Genomic DNA, 20,762 nt, shown 5'->3' on the forward strand with positions numbered 1-20,762 from the left:
AGAAATTAGTTGTTTGAAATAAAAAAATTGCAGCATAAATTATGCGCCCTGTGTTCTCATAGTTATCATTGCATACTTGGTGACTAAAATGTCATGCATGTTTTTACACTGTAAATATAAACAACTATTATTATAATTTCTATGATTTTTTTTTAAGTTAAAATAGCTGGAGAAGATTTTTTTCCCTATTGGAAGTCTGTAGGATCAGATCATCTTTGCTTTTTCTGCAGAGGAGGGGGAAAGGAGTGTTCTCCATATGTCTGCGGGGTTAAAATTATCCTGAGCACTGTGTGTCTGTGGTTCTGCACATGAATGCAGTTCCACACTCTACAGCTAAAATGGATAATCTAAATGGAGAAAGTAGTGGGAATGCTTCATTCCGGAGTTGTTCAGGCTGTAGGAAGTTCAGGTTCTCCATTGCACCCAGTTGTCCCCATACTTATGGTTTGTCCCTTTTAAATAGGACTTCTTTTTCTTTAAGTAAGCAGTAGACGTTTTTCCCCAAATAAATGTATAATGTGATATTGTAATTTTAATTGCTGAACTCCCTGGGTATCTGCCCGAACTTCTATCGCAGAGACCTGCAGTCATTTGTCTCCCAAGCCAGGTTAACTGAGTCGGGTGCTGAGACACCTCTGCTGCGGGAGGGGTGCAGCATGTGGCTCCCCTTGCTCCAAGCTGCGGAGGAAGGAAAATAGCCAACAGCTAACGCGTGCCCCTGGACGGACATACAGCAATATATACTGAACGCTGACATGCTGCAAGTGCCCCTCTACAGATCCTGACTGACTGATTTTCGGTCTTTTCCAGCCTGTCGCCCTCCAAACGGCTGGCAGTCATCTTGTGGCATGCCAGGGTCCCACTGTCCTTCAGAAGAGGAAAGGATTTGGTGTTTGGAGCCTTTCTACATTAATTAAACACTTTGCAGGTCTGAAGTGGCAGGAGGTCAGTGCAGGTTAATGCCAGGCTGGGGAAACTTGTCCGTCCTCCCCGTCCCGTGGCGCTGCCGGGGGAAGCGAAGTCTTTGCTTTTCTCCTCCGTTTCTGTGCTGGTGGGTAGAGGTGGTAGTTCTGATCTCCGACTCTGAAGCTGAAACAAGTAAAAATGAAGGGGGCTAATTCCGCACACTGCAACGCTGTTAGACCTTGGGATTTGCCTCGAGTTTCTTGCATTTTCCTGCCATTTCCAGCAGCAGAGGTCTGCCTGTTCATACCCTGAGGCTGTAAAATGTAGACCTAATAAATTAGATTCTGGCTGTTCCTGTGCTTGGGCTCTCAGTAGTTCTGCTTGCAAAGTGCTCAGTCTTTCTCTTCTGGGATGTATTATAAATGCCACTTTCAGCCAGGTTACAAGCTGTTCTGTGCACCATGTTTACTGTAGAAAAACAGCTGAGGGTACATCTTTCACAGATTTATTTTGGGCATCTTATTTGGTTTCAGGAAAAAACAATTTCCTTCTATTCTGAGTTCTCAGAGGAAGGAATATGAGCATTTCCTTATCTCAGTGGAAGGAGATTTATGGGGGAGCACCTGAGTGTTGGAGCAAGTTAAGAATGTAAAAGCTCTTTGAAAGGAGAAGAGAAGCTATCATATAGTGCCTCCCCCCAAATCCTGTATGAACAGATTAACCTGAATGTAATTAATAACATCAAGAAGAAATCCATTAAGTTGTTATAGTAACTGGGAAGCTAAGGTTTAAAATGTATGATCTGAGTGACTCAGCTCTGGGGGAGGGGATCTGAAAGCCCACATATGGAGAGCTGGCAGCATCCTATTCCCTGGTCTCGTCTCTGTCCATGCCTGGGGAAGCTCCGCTCGAGGCACGTTGCATGGTTAAGGCTCTCACCAAACCCTGAGAGAAGGATCTGCCGCAAAAAATGCGTGTTGTTTTCCTGTGGTCTATCTGCGTAATGATTAATGCTTGTCTCTCCAGCATGTCTGGTGATCCTTGAAGAAAGTTGGCAAAACTCACCCGAAATAAGTTGTAGTGGTAGCAGTGCTAGGGCTTTCTGAGAGGCTCTTTCATGATGGGTAGTAAGGAATCTGTGGGTTCTTGTGTCCTGCAGAGTAGCACCACCTCGTTTCTGGAGGTCCCCTGGAAGGAGGATATCTGCTGAGGTTTCAAAAAAGGGAATTTGTTTCCTATAAATTACTTGGGATTTGCTTATAGATCTAGAAGGAGGTACATTACTTTCTTTGACCTCGTGGAAAATACTTGTGTAGAGTGAACGCGGGAAAGGATTGTTGTGTTTGCACATGTGCGTACTTTCAGTATTTGCACTCTGTTTTTTTTCAGGATGCAGCTGCTATCAGAACGGTACATAAACATTTACCCACCTCTCTGCAAGTGTTAATGTCAGGTAATGGCATGGGGTGTCTGAAGAACAGAGTGCAGAAATCTGGGATGCTTCTTTCAGCCTGCTGTGAAGATGTTTTTTGCAGTTGTAATCTGGGTGGTTCTTAGTATGTAATTCTGCATCCAGAATTAATAATAAACCTTTGAAATAGCAAAGGCTTGCTATTTCTCAGTGTAATTCTTATGACTGTGTGTAGCTTCTGCCTTAGGAACAATGCAGTTTTTGTTGAGCTATTAATTGCATAACGGCAAGCTCTAAACCTAGAAGTAATTTGGTAGTGTAATGGTCTATGGTGATTTTAGAGTATCTAGACAATATATAATGCTTTATCGCATCTTGTTCAGCTAAAAAAAACTAGTAAAAAGGCTTGTCACTTTATATAAGAATTTGGATTTATTTTAAAAAGATCACCAGGTCAGAGGCTGTGTTGGACAACCTGTGTAGGCGTCTCGGTATGTGTTTGGTCTGATTTATCAGCTGGCCTAGTGTTGCAGTTACGTCAGGTTTATGTGGAATTCATGTGCTGTAGGTAGACATTCATTTCTGATGAAATGTAAGGGTAGCCCAGTGTTTGATTTCTGGTCCAAACGTAACATTTTGTCAGCAATTAAGGTGAAAAGTAATCGGGGTCCTTTTAGTCAATAGAAGTGTTTATTAAGAGAAGAAAAATGCATGTGTATTTAACCGTACAAAAGCTGTAGGTGAGTATATGGTTGTACTAAAGGCCCCAAGGAAATACTCTGCTGCTTGTGTAACGCAGGATTCTTTCATCTCTCTACCGGGGTGATGAGAACAAGGTGTAAGGCTGATTTTGTTTTCTTTTTTATCGTTACATTCTCCAAACTGTAAGAAAGACGTTGATACATTGCTTTAGATTTTGCAGGGAGAGTAATCCCTGTTGTAAAATCCATCTAATAATTTAATACTGCTGTTTTAGTATGGGAATACAGGTGCCCTTTAGCTTTTCAGTCAGGTAATCCTGAAAGATGAGAGTTGTAAAACCCCTCTGTACTGTTTATGCATTGGGGATTCATGTAGCTGGATGGTAATTTAATGATTTGGTAGGGCCATAGTAAGTCATATATCCTCTTAATCTGCTACTCATCTTTGACAATCCTCACCTTTATTTTCATCCAGTAATTTATAGAAATGAAAGAAAACATGCGAGTAGCCCTAAGTCAGATTTTTTTCTTAACTGACTTAAAATTCTGTTAGCTGGGAGTGGTTCCCTGACGGTGCTATAAAAAGTTGGTGTGTTTGATGATTTTTTCCATACTGGAGAGGTGAGTGCAGAGCGCGCATTGCCATGGCCGTGACGGCGTTGCATGGCTGAGACAGGACCGCAGTAGCTCCGCACAGAGGCATCGTGTCTGCACGCAGACGCTGGACGATCCGGGCAGCCTTGACAAGCTTCTGTGATGCTCAGCGCAGCAGGGCTGCCGTGCCAGTGGGAGTTTTGTTCTGGAGAGCAGCAGCGGCAGCAAGGTCAGGTCTCCAGTGAGTGATCTTGCTCATGGGAGAAGAATATAGGACAGGCAGAACATCTTTTTTTTTTTTTTTTTTTTTTGTTGAAAGCTGGTATTTCTTCTGCCCAAAAGAAAAGTCTGCTTTGCCATCCAAAGGAGTGCATTTTTTTTTTTTTGTCTGAGTAAAGCACGTCATACAAACAAAATGGGAAACCTTGCAGAAATGTTAGGCCACTCTTGTGGCTTAAAACATTTTGTAGGCTGATATCTCGTGGCATAAAAAGGTCATTTTGTGTCTACATCATGCTGTTGTTTTGACTTTTTTTGCATCGGAACAAGCAAAAGCATCATATCCTTCCACCCTTAACATAAGGTTATTTTTAAAGAATGCTGTACTGATAATACCTAAATATTTTATTTCTGGAAAAAAGATACATGAGGTAGTACATAATCATCTCTGGCCAATAGAATTACCTGTTGTAAAAAGAACTCAAATATTTAAAATACATTCTTTTGCTTCATTGCTGCAAATGTGAGGAACTGCCTTTTACCACCAAGTTTTCAAATCTTACTAGAAGACCCATATTAATTGCAGTTACTAACCTCCTCTTTAGTAGTAGTTGAATATCTCTTACTTTGTAGGCCAGAGGCTATTGAAACAGTACCAGTTGTTGCATTTATAGATACAAATGTGGAGTTTTGACATCAAGACTCCATTTTCAGTTGCCGTAATTTCCCCGAGTTACTGTGCAGCGCAGTAGTCATCCTCTTGGAGAGGCTGGATCTAACCAGGTTGGGATTCCTCCGACCGCGCTTTGAACAACCAGGGACTCTCATACATCCCTCTGTTTTGCAATTTCCAGTTTTGCAATTTCCAGTTTTGCAATTCCCTTTGCAACTTTAGTGTTGAATAACTTGGACAGAAGAGCCAGAAATTTCCTGGTGGCGCGCACCAAAGAACCGTGACACGAAGCTCGTCCCTGTGCGATGGTGAGTGCTCTGAAGCACGGGGATGCTGCAAGCAGAGGTTACTGAACGGGGTGCTCCTCATTAATTGCACTCTTTGAAGTGACTGAATTTGATCAAAACTTTCTAAAGTATGCGTGCAGCATGAGGCAGACACTGAGCGTTGGAAGTGTCACCCCACATAATTAAAGGTTTGAAGAGTTTTAAATAACTGGGGAAAAAAAAATTACAGTGAGGAGTTTGAGGAAAATGCTGGTGTTACCAGTTTCACTGAACATAATTGCACTTGATTTCTGAGGAAATTGCAGTGGGATCTAAAGTATTGTTTCATTTTAAAAAAAAAAAAAAAAAATTGCTGATCATTTCAGCCTGAAATCTAGAATAATGCAAATATTTACCCAACAAGCAAAATATCAGATATTGAAGGAACAAAATACCAGTAGTATAAAGAAACAGTAACATCTGCTTTGGCTAAAAGAAAAATCCTGGAATAAGAAAGCTTAAATGTTCTCTTAAATCAGGCTTTTTCTAAATCTCTTGTTATAAATTAGTTTTTCAGCATACAAAAATGTTGTTATAGGTGCCTCTTAAAATATATAAAGTAAAATATTTTAATGGAGGTGATCTTAGCTAGTCATTGGTAGAAAATGTCTGCACATTTGAAGAATCCCAAAGGCTTTTCCTTTAATCTTAATTTATTTTATTTTATATTTAAGTTTTTTGTGCGTTGGACAGACAGAAATTTCATTCTGCAAATTGCTAGTATGGAAGAAAAACTGGAATAAATCAGGTTTGTAGTTGACCATGCTAAGCTAATGCAGTCATGTCCTCTTTAATACTCCGGATGCCATGCTTTGCCTTTGCAGATGAGATGTGAAATTTAATTTTTAGTCACTCTGTTTCTGTATGAAAAGGGGACTTTCTGAAAAGCAAAGCCATTTGATGAACCACTTATCCTCCAGAGTGAGAGCGTTACAACAGATGCTCTTAGGCATGAATTTCGGAATGGGGTTGAGTTCTCCTGACAAACCTCAGATCCTACATGTATGGAATTTCCTTAGTTCTAACAGAACAATTAAGTTCTTTTTGAATCCTCAGAATGTAACTGGATTTCGATAGTATATAGGGGAGTTAGGCGAAGAACAGGAGTTAAAAAGAGATTCTCTTTTCTAGTCTGTGCATACACAGCTTGTGTACTCTTTCCTGGGTGCTCTTGTGCCATGGTAAGCGTAGCTGGTTCTTCATCGTTTTTCTGGCTCTGCTTTGACTCAGAAGCGATTTTGAGTCACTCACTTTTTTTTTTTTTTCCCCCTGTGCATTTGTATCTGCTGCCGTAAGGCTGAGCACAGTTTGAGGTCTGTGGGTGAAAAGTGTTGTAATGATGTTAAACGTATCCAAAACCTAGGTAGGAGATGCTGAGACAACAGGTAGCTTTACTGTTGATACATGGCTGTTTTTCTTATGCAAGATGATGTGCATGTTCCGGTATATTTTATAAAATTTTTGAGACGATGCACTGTAGCACGGAATGATTTTTCCTGTATTTAATAATAAACTAAGAGCAGCTACTGCCGCACAAAATCTGTGATCTAAAAAAATAAATCCTTCTTATTTCACTAACAAAAATGATGCTGCAGACAGGCAGCATTGTAAGAAACAGTATTATTATCGTGTGTGGCTAGATCCTGTTACCCTAGAAGTAACCTCATTTTGTACTCATTTAACAGTGCGGAGAGGTCTCTCCCAGCCTCTTCCTTCTCCTTACTTGGACTCCTTACAGGATTGTCTTTGATGAGCAGTCTAGGATGCACGATTTATGAAAGTGCAATTTATCAGCTGCAGAACCCTTCTTCCTGGTGAGGAGAGGACACAGGGGGGCAGGAGAACAACGGCAGCAGCTGGTTGCCTTGGCACGGAGCATCCTTTTTCCTTTTTGTTTATTTTCTGTGCGTGGCTGTGGTCAGAAAAGCTAGTTACCTGATCTGTGGAAGCATTTACCCTAATTGGCCATGGAATAGGTTTTGCCTTAGGCGACGGAATTGTTTTGTTAGGTGGTGTTTCGAGCTGGGCTGTGAGATGAGCAGGACCTGTCTGAGCGGGACTGTCTGGTACAGAAAACCACCGTGCCGCATCGCCGAGAGCTCTGTCCCCGGCTGCCCACTTGTGCCTTCTGTTTGAAGATGCTGCTGGGTATCTGATTGTGCTTGTTCAGCCCCTCGTCTCCCACTTTATAAGCCATCGGAAAATAAGACAGAACAACGAGAAGGGTTATGAGAGACTCAAGGGAGATTCTTGTTAATTTTGATGGGATTTTTACCTTCCTAAACAGTACAAGAAAAAATAAAAGAGGAGGCTGCGTGCCTGATGGGAGGGACTGAGGTGGTGCCTGGCTGGTTGCAGGGAAGGCTTCTGGAGCAGCGTGGAAATGGCATTTCTAGCAAGACTCTTGCTTGCTTGGAGCCTCGCCAGAAGAGCCACCTTGGCCACAGCGTTGCACCCCAACTTTTCCCCTCGCCTGTGGACCTCACTGGCCAGGCATGGCTGGTCGGCAGGTCAGAGATCTGGGTGAAGCACTGGCTCCGGTATGTGGGGTGAGCTTCTGCCCTGCAGATGCAAGGCACAGATGCAGCGGTGATAAAACGAGTAGCTAAGCCTGTCTCTTGCGTAACAGGCAGGATTCGAGGAGTCTGCTGTTCACTGGGCGGTTGCATTTCTGTAGGTGCTTTGAACTTTCTCCTTCAGCCTCTTGCTCTGCAGCTGATGTACAGTTAAGACTTCTTTTGTGGATCCTCTCCTTTGCAGGTCTCAGCTAGCTTTATTTTCGTTCTCCACAGACCTCTTGCAATTCTGATTTTGCATTTCATCTTTCCGCACTATTCTTTAGCGTTTTTTCCAAAGGGAAAAATTGGCAAGGTTAGGAACAGTCCTCTTACAAGAGTTCCGGAGGACGTGTTCTGAGGATGCTCTTTATTTGTAGGCTTGACTGTCTACTTCTGTGCTTAGGATCATTGTGTTGGTTGCTTCACAGCTCCAGTATTAAAAAAAAAAAGGGGGGGGGATGGAAAACTTCTTGTGGGCTGTTTGAGCTTGGCTCTTTGCATAAAACTGTAGGGGAAAGAGAAATCTGAGGATTTTAGAACTTTTCCTCTTGGATTAGAGCAAGTGGCACGAGGGAAGTGCCGCATTAGCCGGCGGTGACGCAGTAAGTAAGGTTCCCCGTGCTGTTCATCCAGCACATGCTAATCCTGCCTGATCTGCAGCGTGTCCGTTATCTGTGTACACCAGCAAGGCTTAGTGCATTCTGCTCCCTTCCCTATAAACAACACGGGGTACATGAAGTCTGTTTTTTACCTACCAGTCTAAAGGGGGAAAATTTGCATTACGTGCGTTTTCTGTCGCACTGTTTTTTGTTGTATTTTTAAACTGACGTGTTGGGGTTTTTTTAAAGCATAATTAATAATTGTTCTTTGTTCTCTGAATGCTGTTCAGCTCCGCTCTGAGTAGTGGGAGGCTCTGCTAGTCATTTGCACATGGAACAAGAAAGGTATAAATTGCATCTTTTAATAGTATGCTTCACTTTCCGAAGTAATTACCTTGAAAATCCTGTATGTGCTGGTAGGCAGCATTATTAAACTGGATCCTTTGTTGCTGTCAGAACTGATTTTTAAATTAATTGCATTTGATCACAGTAGTGGACAGACTGCTATAGAAATAGAAGATTTAAAAATCATTAACATAGTAAAGAAAACAGAATAGTGCTTTCTGCGATTCTTTCTTCTGCCCAGACTATTAACATTTGCCTGAAAGTTTCCTGAAAAAAATATGGTCATATTTTTTCAGCAATAATAGTGAAAAATATTGCTTGTATTTCATGGGAGCTCTGCAGAACATGTTAGGCCTAATGACAGCAAGCAGTGTAATGATAGGTTCAAATGCGGATTGATTTTCCTATCGTAACTGAAATAAATGAAGAGCAATGACAACCTGATTGTACCCTCTGCTGGAAATCAAAAAGTTACTGGAATTTCTGGAATAGACCAACTTGGTTATTCTCAGCTTAAATGATTAGCTTGCCAGAGAAAAGATGAGTCTTTGCAATCCTCCTAATTTTGGCGGTATCTCCGTAAGAAACCTCCTCATGAAAGTTAAGACGCTGTTTTAATGAGGGTAATTTACCCAGTGATAAGATGGGAAGGGAGAGTTTGTTGTTTTTTTAAAGTTTTTTATTTGACCCTGCACAACTTTGACAGAACTTTCTCGAATATGTACAAAGTATCCTGAGTATAGCATTCACCCTCTGTAATAAAAGAGTTGGTTTAATTTATATTGTAGATAAATTCGCAACATTAATACATCGCACAGATGCCCGATAGCTTAAAACCAGCAAACTAATTTAGACTTGGTTTGCATACTCAGCCTTTAATTCACAGGTTGGCAATTATGAGGAAGCTTAAAGCAGCCTTGGAAGAGGACAAACTGAAGTAGTCGCTTCTCTAGTTGGATGATATCGGCAGTGATAAGAAATAAAGCTAGTTTTACCTCTCAGGGCAAATCCTTCTTTTCTGAGTCTGTTTACATAAGTTGCAAGCATTTGTCCTAACAGATGCCTTTGTTTTTATTTTGTGTAGTGCTCTGAAGTATTCTCAGCATTTTATGAAAATTACGACGGATTGACTTTTCTGAGGAGGAGTGAGTTTCTTGGAGCTGCCATAAGCTCTGCAGACCAGTTTAGTTGTTGCTGTTCACAAGAAATAGGAAAAGACCACTGCAAAAACCAACTTTTTGCTCTCTAGATAAGTAGAGAAAAGGGCTGTTTGGGATGTTCTTAAGTATGTATTTCTGGGAGGCTGTGTCCAAGCAGCTGCATGTAATAGTCTTAGTCACAGGGCTAAAAGTTTAGGGCTCAATACAGGAAAAATAGTAGCCTAGTGCCTAAATTGGTGGAAGGGGAAAAGGTACAGTTAATTCTTCCATGGCTCCTGACTTTTGTGTACGTGCGATGCAAAAATAAAATGGTAGAATTCCTGAGACTCTTTTTTCAGGGGAATGTAATTCTGCAGAAACATTTGCCCGATATTTCTTTGAAGTTTTATTAGTTGTGTGTACAGCTTGTAAACATACTGCTGGGTTGTTCCTGCTGTAGGGGTACAGCTCCAGTACCGGCGGTGCTGCTGCCATGCTGTGCACCAGTTGGCCATGACCTCCATTTCCATTTCTGTAAGCAAGCTGACCTTCGTAGCAATCCGAGGGCGAAGAATTGCTCTCACATTTTGAAGTCGCTAGTTTTCTCTAAGGTAAAATACAAAACCATCACTGTTCAGGTACTGATTGCTATTTATACCTCAACTTGCCTTTGACCAATGTTAAATCCGTGTAGGGTTTATTTTTCTTACAAGGAACAGTGTGCAATTTCTAAGCCTGAAGTAAGAGCCTGTGTGTTTTGTCTGAGAGCGCTACACCCGAGATTATAACTTTTTTTTTTAAATTTGGTGACTGTCACCTGTCTGAGTATATACTTCACCCCGTGAAGTTCTGATGATCTTCAAGGAGAATCAAGTTGTTTGAATCCCAGCTCACAAATGATGCAATTGTCTGTGTGATCAGATAATCTCCTTCATCCCAGCTCTTCCCTTAGTAAAGCTTCTCTAGTAATTCACCATTAGGGTTTCTGTTTTTATCTCTGATCATCTTCAGGTTCTGCAGAACCTGGAAGGATCAGCATTCTGTTGCTAGGAAAAATCCTGCCCCAGAAATGTGTGTCGTGGCCCTGGCAGAGCTGCTGGCAGTTGGGAACAAACAGGTATGGTACTGCAGAACGTGCTGTATTATCGGAGTTTCACTGGGTTTTTTTCTGGGTTTTTTCCCAGCTATCTCTCAATCTTTGTGTCTTGCCTTCTTGAAAAGTGGGAGGAAATGAATTTAGAATATGAAAGCAGCCAGATAAACAGCTCTGCTTGCCAAAACCTTTTGTTAATCCAAAGAACTAGCACCGCGTGAACCCCAAAAATGTAATCCTCCTGGCTCTGCCTTGTCTGTGTTTCATCGGGGAAGGGAGTATCTCTAGGGGTGCGAGGGTTAATCTGCTTGTCTCATAACCCTGTGGCTTTAAACCTGCCCATGCAGAAGCCAAAATGTGTGGGAAAACAGTGACATGGTGAAGTGTGTGTCTTGTGTTCTAAATCTTACCAGAACTTGCACATTAAGATGCGTTTTAGGAATTTCTTTAAATAGTGGATTTCACACGGGATGAGTTGAATAGCTATTTTTGAAAAAGTGTGTAGGAAAAGCAGGCTTTATCACACGCATCCATGTAGTTTTATCCTCACCACTGCCAGTTGCCAGTTTTGAACCCTGTTAATTCATACCTTCACTATAAGGCTTTATCCCTCTGAAATTGCTGGAGCGTTTACTGTCATTTCTGAAAAACATGGTCATTGAACACAAAAAACTTTAGGTGGAAGAACTAGGTCAGCTAGGTGTAAAAAGAAATCTCATACCCTACCTAGAATATATTCCAGCAAAGTGGATTAGACCCAGCTGCAGCACTGAAAGAGTACTTTTCTTTGTAGTGTAATATCAAATGCAAAGCCTTGCTGCTTTTAGGCACCCACACTGAACCAGTCTGCTGGGATATAGTTTCTTGTTCGGGAATTTGGGTAGTGGAGAGAAACTCTTTGCTTGTAACAAAAGATTGCATGAAATAGCAAATGTGCTTGGGAAAAATTTTCCAGTAAGCCTCTCTGCGGTGTTTTTGTTTGGGTTTTTTTTCCCTAGATGTTCATCCCAGGTGTCAGATCTTTTATGTAAAGACACAAGAAAAGAGTGACTCAGATTTTAACAGTAATTTAGTCATGACTAACGGAAGCCTTACATTTTCTTGGTAGGCTCTTCAGAAATGCAATCCAAATTGAACAAAATATGTTTTTTACAATTATTCATGTTCTGCTTAAACTTAACTTTGACAAATTGATAAATATTTATAAAGGAAAGGAAGTTGTGGTATAAGGGGACTCAGGCTTCCACAGAAAAGATCTGTTAGTCAGTCTGGTCCATCTCTCCATGTCTCATCTCTTAGTGTTGGTTCTGATTCTAAAGTTCAGTAAAATTTAGGAGACACCCTTGAACTCTCGTTCTTTCAGATTTTTTTCCCCCAAAGATGTTTTCCTGGATTTATGTGTGTGTTTATTTACTTTATTATGTAGTTACTTTATTTATGTCGGTTTGTGAACTGACGTATCTTCAGGAGGGAGATGCATTTTTTAGTCCCGCTGTGGGATGTGCCGCAGTGTGAGCTCAATTGCGTTGGGCATCACAAAGTCTGCACAGCAGGACAGTAATGCACATCTCAAACTTGTCCTTTACTAAGCACCAGTCTGTACTTTATTAAACTCAAATCTGTAGTCTGCTTAGTTCTGCTGCTTATGCAACTGCTTCCTTCTTTTGTTCGTTCTATGAATTTTGTCTACATATTACAGCAGAATATGTATTTATTTCTGGCAGCAAATATTACTCCCAGTCTGTGCATACATACCACTGTCATGGTCTTCTCTACCTGCATAATATCTGGGACAGTATCATCTAATTTTCTGTCTGCTGTCAGTTTTGGATTCTTTTTATAAGAGGGCTTTTTAGTTCCTCCTAATTGTTGAAGATTGAAATTGTTAAACTTATTCTAGAATTTTATTCTGATACTGTAGTATGACTTTTATGCTGCTAATATTGTGGTTTAACCTGGCTGGTAGCTAAACCACCCGCACAGCCGTTTGCTCGCTGCCCCCACGGTGGGATGGGGGAGAGAAACGGGGAAGAAAAAGTAAAACTCGTGGCTTGAGATAAAGACAGTTTAATAGGACAGAAAAGAAAGAGAATAATAATGATGATAAAAGAATATACAACACAAGTGATGCACAGCACAGTTGCTCGCCCCTCGCAGACCACCAGTGCCCAGGTAGTTCCTGAGCCATGGTCCCAGCCCCCCGGCAGCTTCCCCTCAGTTATATACGGAGTGTGATGCCATATGGTATGGAATATGCCTTTGGGCAGTCGGGGTCAGTGTCCCGACTGTGTCCCCTCCCAGCGCCTTGTGCACCCCCGGGCTCCTCGCTGGCAGGGTGGGGGGAAAAAGCCGAAAAGTCCTTGACTCTGTGTAAACACTGCCTAGCAACAACCAGAACATCCGTGTGTTATCCACAGTATTCTCATCCCAAATCCAAAACACAGCACTATACCCGCTGCTAGAAGAAAATTAACTCTATCCCAGCTGAAACCAGGACAGGTAATGACTCTTGGGCACAAGAGGGAAATTTTTCACAGTGAGAATGATCAGCCATTGGAATATCTCCCCAGGGAGGTGGTGGATTCCCCAACATTGGACACTTTTAAGACTCAGCTGGGCAGGGTGCTGGGCCATCATGTCTAGATCGTGCTTTTGCCAAGAACAGTTGGACCAGATGATCCCTGAGGTCTCTTCCAACCTATTTTCTATGATTCTATGACTTTTTTCACTACTAGCCTGCTCATCTAATTGTAATATGCTAGACCAAAAGCTAGATAAGGTTTGCAGAGAGAAGTAACGTTGCCACACAACCATGCTGCCAAGCGTCCAGTTTTTAATAGCCATTCCATGGCTGTAATATCTAAACCCACCCCGACTGCTTAGCTGGTCACACATGTGGCTGTTGTCGTAAGAGGAGGGTTCTTCATCAGGCCATAAATCTGTTTTTCTCACTGGCCTGGCTCTGGTGACAGCCAGCGATGGATGCTGAGAGCAGAGCGAGCCTGGGGGGAGGCGTTGCAGAGTGCTTTTTGTTGTCTTCTGTCCTTTGCTCCTGGACAGTCCTGTTCATCCTTTCCTGGAGGGAAGCTCTTTAGGTGCTTTAGAAGACAAATCCCTCTGCTCTTTTCCAATGCTGCTTCACGCAGGATGAAGCGTACAGCCCTGTGTGCTGGCACTTGTGCTGGAATGGCAGTGAGTTATGTCTGGCAGGGATCTGAGCACTCCAAATGCTTTGGCTGGCAATGAAGGGATAGATGTGTGTTGGATGTATGAACCCGAAGGAAATGAAAACAACTGGAGGTGCCTGTGCCACAGCCAGAACTGCAGGCAGACTCAACTACAGTGCTGGCATGGTGCATTAGTGTTCCGTTTGAGTTTGGTTTGTTCTCCTTCTCTCTTTTTTTCTCTTTTTTCCCCAGTGATCTGGGTTAGAGGGAAGCAGTTTCGTTACAGCACTTCTCTTGTGCGGGGAAGAGCAGATGAGCAGCTGGCTCCTGGAGACTGTGATGCCCTTAGACCTCTGTATTCAGATCCTATGCCTGAGAGTCAGTGTGGCTTTTTTTCTTTAACCTTTTTTGATTTATATAGGTAGAGGTGCAAGCTAAATAGCATTTAACCTGGGCATGACGGTATTAAACTGAATCTGAAGCCTCGATGGCACAGTTGTGTGGTGGTTGTAAGCCAAGCCGAGCTGCTGCGCTTGAGCGTTCAGACTTCTGAATTTATTGTGGGGTGGGAACTGAAGAACAGGTCTGTAAACCCAGCAGTCGCTGTGTGAGATGGCTTTCAGTGCCTGCTGCCGGGGCTTGGAACCTCCCAGTAAAAGTGAATAGTGCAGGCTGCCTGCTTTCAGGGTCCCTGACTGCTGGTAGTGGCAGGGAAGAGAATGAAGTGCCTAATTTTGATGCCGCGTCTGCTCCTCATCGGCTGGATAGATCACCAGGGTCTGGCAGCCCTTTTTTGCAGGCAATCTGAATTGCTTACTGCTCTCCTGAACGTGCACTGCATGAACAGCAGGTCTGAATCCAGTTCAAAATCCCTGATTTCTCAGCGTCCTGTTAGAGGTCTAACATCACCAAGCCTGAAACCATTGCACAGCTTTTCGTGGTGGCTTGAGCACCAAAGTTTGAGCAGTGGCCCTTCAGCAGTCTTCTACCCCAAAGATAATCCTTCCAAACAGGGGAGAAAAATTGTCAGCACACCGAAAGGGGCACTCCAGCTCTACCTGTTCTTTGGGGAAAGAAAATAAAAAGACCCACAACCCTCAGTGTTCTCTCTATATAATCATGAAGCTTTTTTTTATGAGCGCTGAATCCACAGCGAGAAAGAGTAGAACTCCAAGGGGGTGGTTCCGTGTGCTGGTTTCCCCTGCCGCTGCAGCTGCTCGCCTGTGTTTCGTTCCCCGTAGCACTCTGCACGGCTCAAAGCGGCTGCAGTGTCACCCTCTACAGAAGGCTGTAATTTAGTGGCTGAAGTGGTGTGTGCGTGCCAGTGTAATAATAAATAACGTTTGTGAGTTATGATTAAATCTTAGAGTCGCATACAAATGCAATTCCTTTATTTCTGCGAGAGCCAGCTCAAGCCGCTCCTGGGGACCTTCTGTACTGTACCTCTGAAAAGGGCTCATTTAAAGAAAAATTCTCTGCAAGTAGAACCCGTTAGCTTTGATCCCATATTACTAGATGTGTTTCAGGGCTTGCTTAGATTGCAGAGCCTTGTGAATACCGGTTACTTTTAACATGATTTTACTAAATATTGAATTGTCCGTTCACTAATAGAGAGCTACACTTGCATAACATCTGCTGCCAAGTGTTTTATGAAAATAGACAGTAAGTTATAACTCAGCTGTGATCTTAGCAGTTAGCTCCATAGTTTGTTATCAAAAGCAGTTTGTTATTCAAAAATACAATTTTTTTCTTTCAGATTGCCTGTCTGAAGAAATTGGATTGAACGACAAGAGTTTTTTATAACAGAGTGCACTTTAATCTCGATAATGAAGAAAAGCAGAAGTGTCATGACGGTAACTGCAGATGAGGTAAGTTTCTTCTAAAAGCATGTTTTATTTTCCCCAGTGCTGTATGAAAACAAGAGAAGTTAGTTTCGTCTTATTGTGTATCAGCTGGTTTTGCTTTGGTTACTCATTGATTTCCTTAGAGTTGTTTGCAGCTCATATAATAAGCAGAAAATAAGCCCTGCACATTTAAAACCAAACAAAGCAACCCCCACACCATGAGAAGTTTTGAGGAGTCTTATGCAGAGCATATACGTTACTGTTCTTGGGTCAGGGTACTGCTGGCAGGCAGCGGGGAGCATTTCCATACCTTACGAAGCTCTGTACTGGATCCCAGCTTTGCATGCATTGTACTTGTGTACTTACAAGTGTTTCAACATCTCTCCCCACGCTGTCGTTGCTGAACACCTAATGTGACGATGCATGTGTTACTCCATTACTACACTTGCTAATCATCATCATAATCCCCTATTAATTAAACTCCATTCTCTGGAGAAATGTATCAGTTTGTAATGATGACATGATAACCCCAGCCGTAATTGTCTTGTTTGTCACAGCTGAGGCTCACCAAAAATGGAAAACCACGTGAAATGTATATGAAAATACAGTGGAGGAGTAGAACCTAGTAGTGTATCCTATAGCCCTCCTTCAGTAAATGTTTCTTTTACGCCCTTAGGCCACGTGTCGCACTGCTTTGTAGTCAGTTTGCCTGAGCATGGTGCTGGGTCCACTCAGTCCTTGCTGATTTTCATGAAAGCAGGCATCTGAAATCTGATGGGAAGCTAGAAAACTCTGCTGTACACTTCTTAAATAATAACAAAAAAAGTAAACGGTCTTACAGAGATTATTAACAAAGGCAATTTAAGTCAGATCCTCATATAGAAAGCAGGCTTTCCTTTCTGGGGTTCCTAGGAGTATCACAGACCTGATTTTGTGCTGTGAAAGAGTAGGGTTTGGATGACTGAAGATCTCCAGCGTATTTTTGGAAACACAGCGTGCCAAATATTTTACACTTCTATCTAGGTCATTATGATGTTGATGCCTTATTAACTTCATGGATCTGCACCAGCATGCCTTATAGCGCTTCAGGCTATATGCAAGGAGTAAATTAGCTGTGGGCCTTGTTGTTTCCTGTCTGGATGCTTCACGTGGTTGTGGGATGGGCAAGCAAGTAGGGAAAGCTGAGAAAACTGGTAGTATGCCTTTTTCCCATCAGTTTTGTCTTTCGTTCCCATGTTGAGATTCCTTGCTGAGATAAGAGAGTAGATGGTACCACAGAGTTGTTTACTTTCATAGTCTCATGGTGACGGAGAACATACTTTCCGTTAGATACTATGAGACAATGGAGGACTCATGCTACTTTGCAGTTGTTCATGAAGGACCTAATAACTAATCATGGAAAATTAAACCACTCTCTTTTTTAAGTCACTCAGTGCTGGCTGGGAGAGCGCAGTGGTAGCAGTTTGTAGGGAAAGTGAACTAAGGGGTGTGAGGAGGGCTTGGAAAGGTCTGCGAAGGGTGGAGAGAGCAGGACAGAGATCAAAATTCAGGAGAGGATAGAAGAAGAGGAAGAATGTAGAGAGGTTGCCATAGATATATATACTGATTATAATAACTCTCCAGCTTCTACTGGTAGCTCATCACACGCAATACAGAAATATTCTCATTTATATTGGACAATTGTATTTGGCTAGCTACATTGTCTGAGTAAAAGCAAAACTGACAACCCTCTTGCAGTGCTGTTCCGCTGTGGGAGAGCTTCTGGCTTGAGTTTGAGAAGACTGACAACCAGTTCTGTAATCGTGGTGATGTTTTTAAATGAAAATCTGTATAAACCAGAAGAGGGAAAACTGTTTCAATGGATCAAAACCTTTTTTGGAGACTGTTTCTATTAGGAATGGCAGACATAGGGTAGGGTAGCCTAGCTGGGAGTTCTTCTCACTCTCTCTTGGATAATTCAGGATGTGTGTAAGTCCAGTATTCTTGGCACCTTTCTTTGCCTGGTGATCCATCAAAAAAAGTAGCAAACCAGTATGTTTGTGCTGTGGAGATGAATGATGCTTAAGATGAATGTTGACAGGAATGATCTGTGAAAAAGTTCAAAATATTAAAAGTTTAACATACCACTGAAGTGACCTGGATTATTGAAGTGTTCAGTTAGATTAGAATTAGCTGTTGAATTTAGCTTCGACAAGTTATGAATGAATTTTCAAGTTCATTCATAACTTGATAAAATAACAATACAGCGCAGTCAGACTCTGCCAAGATTTCATCATCCAATTATCTTTTGTGAGTAGCTATGACTGTAGAACAACAATTGAAACTGTTTTATCCACATGGAGGAAAGCATCTCTTTGCAGAACTTCAGTGGCTTTTCTGTCTTTGCAGAATGCTCTGGACTACCTGGAGTGTGGGCTGAGTAAGTCCTACAGTACTTCCAGCCATGCTCTGGGCATAGACCTCTGGAGAGGAAGAAGATGTTGTTCTGGTAATTTGCAGTTGCCACCACTATCCCAAAGACAAACAGAAAAAGCAAGGACACCCGACAGAGACATTGTCTGTAGACCAACAACTCTGCCTTTGTTGACACCTCCAAGTATTGCAATCACCACTTACCAAGACTGGTAGGTTATTTCCCTTTGTTACGAATCTCACGTGGTTGGGTTTTTTAGGGGGTTTTGTTATTTTCTGGTGTTGGGTGGGGTTTGTTTTGGATTGTTTTGGTTTATTTGTAAGGCACTAGATAATTATCTTGTATATACTAACCAGTTTCGTTGATACCTATCAGCTGATGTGTGAGGGATGTAATTTTACAAAGTAATTGCCGTTTTTTAAAATTCTACCTCTGTTAAAACCTCTTCAGTCCACTTTTTTGTGCATCTTCATTAAACTCTTGTGTTGTAAATTCTGATCTCAGACAGGGGATTTGTGTTACTAGCTTTCCACTCGCAGAAGAGTTCAGAAATGGTGGTAGACTCTTCTACAACAGATTGAGGAAAAAGGCTTTAGCTCTCAGGCAATTTCCTGTCCAAGCGTTAGAAGAAAGGCTTGGAAAAGTGTTTGAATCTGATGTTAACCTCAAGAAAAGTCCCAAAGAATCTATCAGGGAGCTGATTAAAATGGGGTTGCTAAGAGGTGAGTTCCAAAACAGAAACCGAATGTTAAGCGTCAAACCAAGGAAGTTCATCTAAAGGGAGGAGAAGAAGACAAAGCCCTGAGTGTTCTTGTGTTGGAATTGCAATGGTAGATTTTAATGGCAAAATAAGGTGAGATGTCCCACTTGCCGTATGAATCCTGAAATGGCATTGTGATGCATCCTTAAAACCTCTACTCTCAACTTCAGATTTCACTTGTGCTTTGGATTCTAGTTTTTAAATGCTCCACTCTTAATTTCATTTGCTGGCTGCAAGACGTGTTCACGTCATTATTCTCAAGTCTGAATCTGGTTTTAGCTTCTGTTTAGCTTCTCTTCAGAGCTGGCATTTCAGTTTGCATTTGAACAATTATAGAGGACATCCTAAACTGATTTGTTAGAGTCCTTTAAAAACAGTTTTCCTTTTGAAAATAATGATTTTTAAACTGCACTTGAGAGAGATGAGATACAGAAATCAAAGAGGAATTAGCAGGGGCTTTTGTTCAGTATTTGCATTTAATTGCTGTGGATAAATTTGTCAAAATAAGTTATCTAATTTCAGATGGATTGTAAATTGTGACAATAAAAGGGTTGATTTACCTTTTATGAGCGTTCTAAGAATGTTCCCTTTTGTGTATGTGCAGCAATTTGTAATATTGTCTTGACTGCAAGACAACCGAGAGCCTATTCGTAAGGTGTGCTTTTAGGAATGAATTAGTTCTGGTCTTTGCTTATACCTTCATATGTGATTTAGGAAAATGCAAGGAATTGCAATGGATTTATCGTTAGTTTCCCTTGTAACACAAGGGGGCATTGCTGCTCCTCTCTTCCGTTACAGCAGACTCTGTGTATGCGTATTGTGTCGCACAGCGTGTATTTTTCTTGAACGGTATGCCAGTCAGAGAGAAAACACTTATAACCGATACTCAGGTTGCTGCTATTTCTCTGTTGCTGTTAATCTCTTATAAGCGAGCAGTTACCCTCCGACTTGAATCAATCTACCCTTGAATCTATCCTATGTGTTCACAGCCATGTAGCAAGGTGGGTGTTACACAGGCATCTTTGCACCCCCCTCACCTTTCTGACCTGGGCACCAGGTAGATTGACTGCTCTGACAGCTGGGAAAAAAATTGGTCTAATCTTTCCCATTTTCTGTTTTAAGTTCTAGTCATCAAGGGCTTTTGACTAGATTAGCACTGTTCTCTACCCCATGCCAGGCAGCTCCTCACCGACGCAATTTCCAGTTACTCGGAGCCTGACCATGCTCTCAGGGAGCAGAGTGATGCTCGAGATGTTCTGTGTAGGAGCGGTGCAAGCTGGATCTGGTCCCCAAGCTCTTTGGGCTCCTATATTGTGGTTCATTTCTGCATGAAATATACCCCGGAGGCAGGTTATATTTGTGTAAGCCCGGTACGTGCCGTTGTGTTGAAACAGCTTTGGAATGATATGAGCATTAAGAGACTCAGTGAGCGGGAAATAAAGTGATAGGAAAATTTCAGTGTAGATGAATACAAAGTGATATATCTGAGCATGAAAGAATTGTAGCTGCAAAACAATATTACTACTCAGGAGCGAGATCCTGGGTATAGGATAAAAGTCCAATAGAGTTGCAAGTTCAGTGCCTGTTAATGGTCAAAAAAGCAAACTAATTGTTAAAGATTTGAAGGAAAAGAATATAGAGGATAAAACATAGAACATGACGAAGCCATGGTTGAAACCCATTACGTGGTCAAATGTTGAATATAGTGCACGGTTTTGGTCCTTCCTCTCAAAAAAGGGTATAGCAGAACTGAAAAGAGGTAGAGGCCTCTAAGGTGATTAAACACATGGAACAGCTTCTGCACGGGGATTGAGGAAGGAAGCTGGAACTCATCAGCATGGAGAAGACAGTTGAGGAAAGGGATAGGACCGAGATCTTGCCAGTGGTATGAAGATGTAGTTGATCCGTTGCTTATTGTCTCTTCCAGGATGAGAACAAGGGGCCATCAAATGAATTGGTACGGCAGACGTGAAGCAAGTGCAAGGAGGTGGTGGTTCCTTGCACAATTTCTAAT

At 42.0% G+C, this 20,762-nt stretch overlaps 1 protein-coding gene across 1 annotated transcript in view; it reads left to right on the forward strand.

The window, feature by feature from the left end:
- PDE4B (phosphodiesterase 4B) overlaps positions 1-20,762 on the forward strand; it is a 213,670-nt gene that overhangs the window by 11,843 nt on the left and 181,065 nt on the right. Inside the window, exons 2-3 of the mRNA XM_054834236.1 lie at positions 15,488-15,599; positions 17,964-18,199. Of these exons, the coding sequence (XP_054690211.1) occupies positions 15,558-15,599; positions 17,964-18,199 (278 nt within the window). The 5' untranslated portion in view covers positions 15,488-15,557. The remainder of the gene's footprint in view (positions 1-15,487; positions 15,600-17,963; positions 18,200-20,762) is intronic.

The sequence above is a fragment of the Grus americana genome, chromosome 8, assembly GCF_028858705.1.
Source record: "Grus americana isolate bGruAme1 chromosome 8, bGruAme1.mat, whole genome shotgun sequence".
Taxonomy (NCBI): Eukaryota; Metazoa; Chordata; class Aves; order Gruiformes; family Gruidae; genus Grus; species Grus americana.